General features: G+C 48.1%; 1 protein-coding gene across 1 annotated transcript; it reads right to left on the reverse strand.

Moving 5' to 3' along the window:
- Positions 1-659: 659 nt before the first annotated feature.
- Positions 660-9315, reverse strand: HMGB1 (high mobility group box 1). Its single transcript, XM_059491901.1, has 5 exons — positions 9113-9315; positions 6187-6349; positions 5758-5903; positions 4616-4790; positions 660-2637 (listed from the first exon to the last, which is right to left on the reverse strand). The coding sequence occupies exons 2-5, from the start codon at positions 6334-6336 to the stop codon at positions 2461-2463; spliced, it is 648 nt and encodes a 215-aa protein (XP_059347884.1). The 5' UTR covers positions 6337-6349; positions 9113-9315; the 3' UTR covers positions 660-2460.
- Positions 9316-9533: the final 218 nt, after the last annotated feature.

Genomic DNA, 9533 nt, shown 5'->3' on the forward strand with positions numbered 1-9533 from the left:
AGTCCCAATATCCATGTGCTGGCTCAGCTGAATTACAGGCACCTACCGAATGCTCCTGAGAAAACCACAGCCACTCTGGAGAGCTGGGGAAGCTTTAGGGCATCTCCACCCAACACTGGCCTCTGCAGTGAGATACGGGGGGTTGTTCTCCTCAGCAAGCAGCACTGATAATTACATTACCTACCCTCTTTGGCCTCGAGCACGCTGTGTTTGTTACCCACGTGCTAAAGGCAAGGCAAAGGCCATGCCTGGCTGCCAGGGAAGCGCTCACTACCCTCTTTTAAGTTCAGCTGAATCCTCTCAGTTACGTCTGTCAACATCAAGCACCGAGAACAAAGGCACAAGGTTAGGGGGATCTCATTAAGTATGCTTGTTCCAAGAACAAGAAACGTGTCTACTTTCCTCTGATGACCTGGGGAAACAAAAAAACCCTTCAGCACAGAAAATTTATTTGTCATCGGTTAAGAGCATTTGAATGTGTAATATCCAGTTTAAGGAGACAAAAAAAGTCTGTCTGTCCTACTCTTTCTATAGAGACCTTGCAAACAGCGTCATTCTTCTGCTTGGAACAGAAAGCAGGGATGTACACATCTGGGAACACCAACACACACAAAAAGCCCCAAATCCTTAGGGTATTAAGTGAGCCATTTAACTAAGTATTTAAAACCTCTGCAATTATTAGTTTATTAGTATCATCCAGGATTTCAGATGTTCAATATTTCTCCTGAAGTTATACATAAATGCAAATTGAAATAAGAATCTGAAAGTCAAAATTGTATAACAAAACAATACTCCATCACAAAAGCGTGTAAAATTACAAGAATGCTTTTTTTTGTTTGTTTTTAAACACTGGCACTTAAGAGAACCATAATTTTGTAACCACAAAATTGCCGAATTGTCCCCCAGACTGGTAAGCAGGTATATGTGAAAATAGTTACAGCTGCCAGCACTTGAAGTTTTACTAAATATGCAAAAAACCCCTTAGCTTTGGTTTTGGAAGAGAACTGTATTTGACCAAATTAGACATTGTTGGTATACCATAAACATTTAACTTTTTAATGCAAAATTTAATAAAATGTACTTTTCCATACAACTATATTTAACTTAAAAATGGGCAAACATCAAGAGTGCGGTATAAAACCTAACAGGAAAAATACATCTTATCTCATTTTCAATTTGAGACAATATACAACTTTGTTTAAAGGGCTAAAACTAGAATTTCAAGAATACAAATATGAATTTACATAGATTTAACAAATAATAATGGTACCATTTATAGAAATCTTAGAAAGAAAAATCATTTCTTGTGGGCCCTTTGCTACCAGGAGTCTCATGGTATAAAGCCCGTGGCCATCACCAGACCTGTCACCAAAAAATAATATGGTCATTTCATGCTTTTAACTTTACACATTTTAGGTACGCTCATCACTCCCAGGTGTTCAGAGATTTACAAATATAACTTCCATTACATGGTAACAGAGTCACACGTGTAAATTTCTCTACACCGGATGGACATACACTCTTCCTATGGGTCCTCCTAGGACAAAATTTAACATTCCCTCCCTCCCCACCCCCCAAAGTATTTAGTTTCTGTAAAATTGAACTCTATACTTCTCAACTCTCCAAGACTGGTAAACTCATGCAACGCAATAGAATATTACATTTCACAAAAATCTGAACAAGTATCCGTTTGCTGAGATTGAATTTTTGTTGTTTCCAGTTATGGAAGATTTTCATCATATGCCTATATATTTCTTTTCTTACCCTATCATTATAATGCAGGGTATGCAGATCAAAGCTTTGTTTATCAGCTGGTTATATGAAAGATGAAAACTGTAATATTCCCGTGATCCCATACGGGCATTCAATAAAGCAAAAGATGAGTTCCCCTCAAAAAAAAAAAAAAAAAAAAAAAAAAAAAAAAAAAAAAAAAAAAAAAGAAAGAAAAGAAAAAGTATGATTCTCAAGGGCACCTATTAAAAGGACAACAATACTACTAAAAAAAAATTGTATTTACTTAGAAGCATTCAGAATGTCAACAAAACAGCTGCAACTTTTTTTTCTTCCTTTTTGCAATTACAGAGTGGTATTCAGTTAACAGAACAATTATTTTTTTATGATGCATCAGAGACAACTGAAGATGAGAAATGAACTACATCCCCAAATATAACTAAATTTGTGCTGTGCACCAACAAGAACCTGCTTTATAACTCCCATGCCAATTTACAACCCCCACACTGTACCAGGCAAGGTTAGTGGCCATTGAAATACCACTAAGGACAGGGCTATCTAAAGACACATTCGGTAGTGTGTTAACTATACAAAAAAAGAGACACTGTACAGTTTAAAAACAAATCTTACACAGCCTTACATTTCAATTTTTTTTCTTTAAAAGGAGTGAGTTGTGTACAGGGGGGTTAAATGCTTTATAGACAAGAAAGAAATTGCTCTAAAAGAGACTTATTCATCATCATCATCATCTTCATCCTCCTCTTCTTCCTCCTCTTCATCATCTTCATCCTCTTCATCTTCGTCCTCATCCTCTTCCTCTTCCTTCTTCTTCTTGCTCTTCTCAGCCTTGGCAACTACTTTCTTGCCTCCATCAACCTTCCCTTTGGCCCGGTATGCAGCGATATCCTTGGAGAAGAAAAGCAGGAACAATCTCTCAAAGACTTACCCAGCCAAGAGGTCTGAGCAACCTCCACAGAGCAGCTGTGAAAGCAGAGACCCAGCTACCTGCCCTTTCTGCACATCCACCGGGGCAGGACCAGGAGGGAGCTGTGGCTTCAGCTCTGAGGTGAACTGAAGCCAAAGGAACAGGAACCCTCTAACACAGAAATGACACTGGCATGCTGCTGCACACTGCTTATGGCTGCTAAGCAATCTCCACTGTTGGGCTTCTGGGAACAGCCTGGAAAAGCTGCTACCTCTGATGGTAAAGGCACAGCTGAGCCCACTATCCCATAAGGAAATGGAGTAGGGAGACCTCTTAAGTTCCCTTTCTAGCCCTACCTTCTACAGTGCCTAAAGAAACACACAGGAAACCCTCGTTTGAAGCACAAACCTGGGATCAGCCACCCAGAATGACCCAGCCTAACAGCTGCAATGTTATGCCTCAGCAAAGAGCAGTTAAGACTGAACCCTGTCTAACAGAAGTTTACTAAATAAAAGGTATAAGAACTTGATTAAAGGGTAGACACTGCCACCTTCTGCATGCAATAAATTTATTCCAGTCATTTGAAATACACAAAATTCAGCTCCTGCTACAGGGAAGTTAAAACCATACCTGGAAGGCACAGTCATAAAAACAGTTAAGACTTCCCAACTTTATGCCAAAACAGTAAAATCATTAGATAGGAGAACTGATCTACAAAGCTTACACATACCAGCTAGAGAGAAACATCACCACATTCACACAGATGTCCAAATCTTCAAATATTCCCCACCTAATAAACACTACACCACTAATCTTACTGCTCTCTTGGACTCTCTTAAACTTAGCAAGAAATTTTGAGAAGATATGATACCCACTAAGTCAAAGGCCAAGCAGTGAAATAGTGAAGATTACTACCCCTTAAAATCCTACATGTAAGTCTAAGAAATAAGGACATTACTACTGAAAATTAAAATAATATCTGCAAATAAAGACTAATAAAATGCCTGAGATTTCTTGGCTGTGTGTAGAAGCAATTACTATGAAGCTGTACAGAAAGCATCATAGATCTGCAACTCCTCTCTGGCACATCAACAGGGTTCCAAGGCTCCACCTTGCATACTACAGTGCAAAAATTTTGAACTTGGATTTGTTTGCCAGCAGGAGAAATACCCAGAGGAAAGTGACAGCACCTATGCATGGCAGCACAGTGGTCCCTGACCCCTTGGAAGCATCGTCAGGGGATGCCAAGGTGCATTCCTCCTCTTCCCTTGGCTTCCACATACTGGCATGAGAATCTGCCTCTAGAAATAAAACCATGTGTAGCACAGTCCTGTGTGCACAACAGAATTCTGCAACTCCAACGAGGATGGCAGGGTTTAACCTTAATAATTAAAAAAATTGTACGACAAGCTGCTTCATATGCATAATTAACGAAATTCATTACTAGAAAGTACAAGGACACAAAGTAGGTCCAGGAAAAACACAGGCCTAAAAGTAGTTATCTCATTTTGTGTTTTGACATTTTCCCTGGAGTACATTTAAAATATCAGCTATGTGTATCAATTATCCTAACATTCAAGGATGCTCACCAGCATCTCCAAAATTAGGGAGAACCAATTCATTCCTTACAGTATTACTTATTGCTACCAACTCAACTCAAATTCTGCTGTGACTTGCTGATTTAGTAACAATACAGAGCCTACAGTATTTATTCAAGCACCAATAACAAGTCAAAACTACAGACAAATGCAAACAGTTCAAGGTAAAGGACTCCAATTTATTGTTATGCCAATCAATCATGTGCCCCTGCATACAGCCCTTTTCAGCAAATCTAATGAATTACGTCATTAGCATTCTATAATTTGCTACATCAAGTATCAGGGTACACAGTAAGGGAAAAAGTGTCCAGAAAACTGAGGTGTGACCTCCCCAAAGCATGTCCCTAAATGTCAGTGTTACCTTTTCGTATTTCTCCTTCAGCTTAGCAGCCTTCTTTTCGTAAGGCTGTTTATCGTCTGCAGCGGTGTTGTTCCACATCTCTCCCAGCTTCTTTGCCACATCTCCAATGGACAGACCGGGATGTTCTCCTTTGATTTTTGGACGAAACTCAGAGCAAAACAAGAAAAAAGCCGAACTACAGAGGAAAAATAAAAGAAGATTTAAATTTTAGACTTTGCTACAGCAGCAACTTTTGGGGGCTTTGCTCCTTAAGAGCATTTTGGAAAAGGCACCTAAAAGTGAGACAGACATTGATTACAATGGAAGGTATCAGAACTGAATGAGCCACTTCGCAAACTCAATGCACCCTTTTCTCTTAAGTAATGCTGCACATCTGGTCCCATTTCTGGCAGAATCCCCAGACAGGCAGACTTTATACACCAGACCCAGAGAAAATCTTTAGAAATTAGACTAAGTCAATGATGCTAGGCCAGCATGTTATGTCAGAACTGTTAGAGGTAGGCTGCAGGCTGCAATATTTGTTAGAGAAGTAGGATTTCCAGACCACAGCACCAGCCCAAGCAAGAACATTAGCTTGTAAAGGATCTTCCCTGTCCTTTTCAGCATTAGGTCAGTTCAAAACACAGACATACACACACAATAAAGTGCTGGTGTCCAGAAGATGAATTTGAAGCCAGCTGTCATTATGTTGTGGCTAAAGTTTTAACTTTCCAGGCTGGTTTTGAGGAAGATCACCCCTCAAACTCTTTCTGTGCAAAAGCCTCCAATTTTAAACTGACTGCCAAGCAAAACTTCTGCTCAAGCCAAGAGGTGATGAGAGCAGGGCCAGCAGTACTTTACTGCCATATTACACTGGAATCACCCTCTTAACAGAAATTCGAAGAATCAGTCAGAATCACACATAGTCTATTTTAGCATCTAATTTTAAATGCTGCCATTACTCCAACTTTTATAGTGGGATCGCCTACCTGAAAATAAAAGCTTAGCATTCGTAACTAAAATCTCAACCTATCTTTACACCACTGGTGAGGAAGATCATACACTCTTGTATTTCTGAAGCTCCTGGATAAAATGACCCTTTTACAGATCCACACCAGTGTGATGGTCCCAAACAGACAACCTACAGCTAGGAATCTACTTACGGAGGCCTCTTCGGTGCATTTGGATCCTTGAACTTCTTTTTTGTTTCCCCCTTAGGTGGTACATAGTTTTTCATTTCTTTTTCATAACGAAGCTTGTCAGCCTTTGCCATATCTTCAAACTTCCCTTTCTCCTTAGAAGACATAGTCTGCAAGGCAATCAGAATCACAGAGTACCTTAGAAGGGACATGTAAGGATCAAAACAGTATTTTAATTTCAAAAACATATCAAAGCCCTTTCCAAAATTTCAGCTGGGGGAGCTAAAGGTAAGACAAGGATAATGGATAGTTACCAGTAACTTCACAGCTACACTTCATACTTACCCAAAACCTGAGCTCCCAAAGAAATAATTTACAATCCTGAATGGAATTCCAAAAAAACAGTCATTTAAGGTTTTGTGGCTTTTTTATTTTTTAAGCAGCTATTCCTACCTTCCATCGTTCTGAGCATTTTTTTGAGAACTCTGAGAAGTTCACTGACGCATCTGGATGTTTCTTCTTGTGCTCCTCCCGACAGGTTTGCACAAAGAAGGCGTACGAAGACATTTTACCTCTCGGCTTCTTAGGATCACCTTTACCCATTTTTGCTGATTTTCTGTAATGAAGCAAATAAGACACCTTTAAAACCTGTATTTTCAACCAATGAGGGCAGAAAGTAAGTCACAACCAGGGGTCATGCCAAACAGGACCTGCTGGAGCAGTATTCTGAAATCATACAATGAGAAGATTCCCTTCTGGAAAATTTGCTGAAGATTTTTGTCATCCCTGTCTGAGGTGACCTGGATGTAAGCAACCTGAAATCTCAAAGGGCCTTTAAAATGTGCAGTGATGGTCTTTTGCAAACAAGAACTGTCCTTCCAAGCAATCTGAAGGCAAGCATTGCAGTGGAGACTGCATACCGCAATTATTACCAGTGTATTAATCATATGCTTGGGAAGAATAAACACTATTGAAAGAGGGAACAAGTACCCAAGCATCCTGTCTCAGTGGCCTTCTGGATTACCAATTTGTTTCTTTTCACAGCCCATGTTTTCTACCTCTTCCCTGCAGGCCCTGTGTGTTTATTTACAAAATATGGTTTTTATTATTTTCTATACCATATGTTTGACCAATCTTTATGTGTACTGCAAAAACCTACTCTTTGCAGGTATACACTGAAATATGGGAATGAAACAACTCACTTGGTCAAATATGTTATAAAATACGCAGGGAAAAGCACAACATTTATGTACAGCAGCAGAGCTGTGCTCAGCAAGAGCACTATCTGACACTTTCAGGGACTGAAAAATGCCTTCCTGGGACTTTCACACCCAAGTCAGACATTTGGAGTATTTCTTCATAGCTCCCTGAAAAAGTCACTTGCACCCTGACAAGCTCTGCTTTTCAGCAGAGTTAAAAGAAGGATAAAAAAAAAAGGCGTGAAAGTAAAACAAAAAAAAAAAAAAAAAAAGGGCAGGCGGTGCCTGTCCGTATTGCCACAGAAGCTGTATTTCCTATCGGTTTGGCGGATAGACAGAAACAGATTTCTGCTCTGTGACTAAACACGTCCGGTTTGAAGTTTCTACCAAGTAAACAAGAGGGCTGAGGAAGCAGGAGCCGCTGCAGCCTGCACGGGGCCGCTCCCAGCGCGGCCGGGCCGGGGTTCGGCGGGGCCGGGGCAGCGGGGGCAGGAGCGGCCGCGGGCTGGGCTCGGCACCGCGACCCCGGCGCTGGCGTTTGAAAGCCGCCTCCTTCCCGCCATTTTGGACGCTTCCCCTGCCAGGGGGGCAGAGGGAAACTTCTGAAGTCCCTCAACAGACCTGCTGGGGGTGGAAGAAAAAAAAAAAAAAAAAAAAGGAAAAAAAAAGAAAAAAAGAGAAAAAACTAGTCCCGTTATTAGGGAGAACATGTGTAAGTTTTATTCCGCCTTCAGGCGAGGGCTCGCAGCGGCGAGCACATGCCCAGGAGTCGGACACGCACCGGGGTGCAGCTGCCCGCCGGCGGCGACCCCCGGCCCCGGCGGGACAAAGCGTTCTCCCGCCGCCGCCCCCGTCCCCCCGCGGCGGGGGGAGCGTGCCCATGCCCAGCCCTGCCCGCTCCGGCCGCCATGAGGCGAGGCAGCCCCGGCCTGCGCTCGCTCCCTCCCTGCCGGCCGCGCCGCCGCAGCGGCGGTGTCGGCGGGAGCGGCCGCCATGGCGCAGGCTCCTGGCGGAGGAGGTCACCCGCCGCCGAGCCTCCTTCCATTTTGTGCGCCGAGGAGCAGAGCCGGCCGCTCCCCACCCCCCCGCCGCCACCACACCCCCCGCGGCCGGGCGGGGCGGCGAGCCCGGGCGGCGGGACCCCCGCCGAGAGGGGCCGCGGCGGGGCCGGGAGGCGACCCCCGCCCGCGGGGGCGGCGGTGGCAGCGCAGCCCGGGCGGCGCGGAATGGCCGCTGTGGCGTCGCCCGCTGCCGCCGCCGCACAGAGAACATGGCTCCTTCCTCCCTTCCCTTCCCTTCCCTTTGTGTGAGCGCGCCGCTACCCTGGCGCACACGCTCAGCCATTGCAGCCGAGGGAGGGCGGGCGGGAGACGGGGGGAGGTGGGTGGGAGCGGGGGGGAAGAAGATGGGGGGGACCAGCGCGCTTTCGGCGCCCGCCCGAGCCCCGGCGGCGCGGTAGAAGCCCCGGCGGGGACGCCCCGCTCGCTCCGCCGAGCTGTGCGGCCCCGGGGCTGCCAGCCCCGCGCCCGGGCGAGCGGCGGCTGCTGGAGAAAAAAGTTCCCCCGAACTGCGCCCCCGCCCGCCCGAGCGCCTCCTCTGCTGCTCCGCGCCGCTCGCCTTGTTTTCTCGCTCGCGGCTGCCGTCAGCCATGTTACAGCCGGGCGGCCGCGGGGCCAGCGGCGCCCCGGCCCGCGCCCCGCTTCCCCGCGCTCCCCACCGCCCCGGCGGCGCGGCGCGGCCCGCCCGGAGCCCCAGCCGCCCCGCCGCCCGCCCCGCCGCCGCGGCGATGGCCACGGCGAGGCACCGTGTAAGCGGCTTACGGCGGGGCACGGCGCGGCCCTCGCCCCCCGCGGCGGGCGACCCCCGGCCGCTCGCCCCGTTCCCATCGCCCGCCTCTCTCTCCCCACCTCGCTTCTTGCCTCCCGCCGCCCCGCTCTCCCGAAGTCGCCCGCCGCCCCCGCCCCGCCCCGGCCGAGGGGCTCGCCGCCCAGGAAAGGGTCTCCCGGGCACAGCCCCGCTCGCCTTTGTGTACGGGCGTCCGAGCCGGCGCTGCCCCGCGCTCCGCGGTCGCGCAGCGGCGGCGGCACGACGGCCACCACAGGCTCACCGCCCGGCTGCGAGCGGGCGGGCGAGCGGGCGAGCGCGCCCGGCCGGCCCAGCGGCCCCCGGCGCGTACTCACCCGTATCAGACAGAGTCGGCACGCAGCCCTCGCTCGTTCCCGAGCCCCAGAGACGCTCCCGCGGCCGCCCGCCCGGCCCCAGCGCTGGCTGGGTCGCTGTGCAGCCCGGTGCACCGCAATGGCTGAGCGCGGGATCGATACGCAGCCTCCTCACACTCGCGGCGCTGGTAACATTACTCTCTGCACAGCCCCGCGCCCATTGGCCGCCGCCAAGCCGAGCGCCGCACCGATTGGCCCAGGCGCTCCCATTGTCCTGACCAGAGCGCGCCGCGGGTTGGGCGCGCGGCGGGACACGTCACCGAGCAGGGAAAGGGCGCGCAAATATAAAAGTGAGCGCAGGGAGCCGGGCGGCGGTGGGGCCCGCACAGCGGCGGTGGCCGCCCGGCGCTGTACTGCCAACCGCGAGGGGCGCGGGCCCCGC

The sequence above is a fragment of the Ammospiza nelsoni genome, chromosome 2 (assembly GCF_027579445.1).
Source record: "Ammospiza nelsoni isolate bAmmNel1 chromosome 2, bAmmNel1.pri, whole genome shotgun sequence".
In the NCBI taxonomy this organism is placed as follows: Eukaryota; Metazoa; Chordata; class Aves; order Passeriformes; family Passerellidae; genus Ammospiza; species Ammospiza nelsoni.

Bases quoted from the DNA above. Each gene is read 5' to 3' on its own strand.
- HMGB1 (XM_059491901.1), bottom strand. From the start codon at position 6,336: ATGGGTAAAGGTGATCCTAAGAAGCCGAGAGGTAAAATGTCTTCGTAC. The intron at 5,904-6,186 runs GTAGGAATAGCT...ATTGCCTTGCAG, and splicing joins AATGCTCAGAACGATGGAAG to ACTATGTCTTCTAAGGAGAA. The intron at 2,638-4,615 runs GTAACACTGACA...TTCTTCTCCAAG, and splicing joins TGAAGGAGAAATACGAAAAG to GATATCGCTGCATACCGGGC.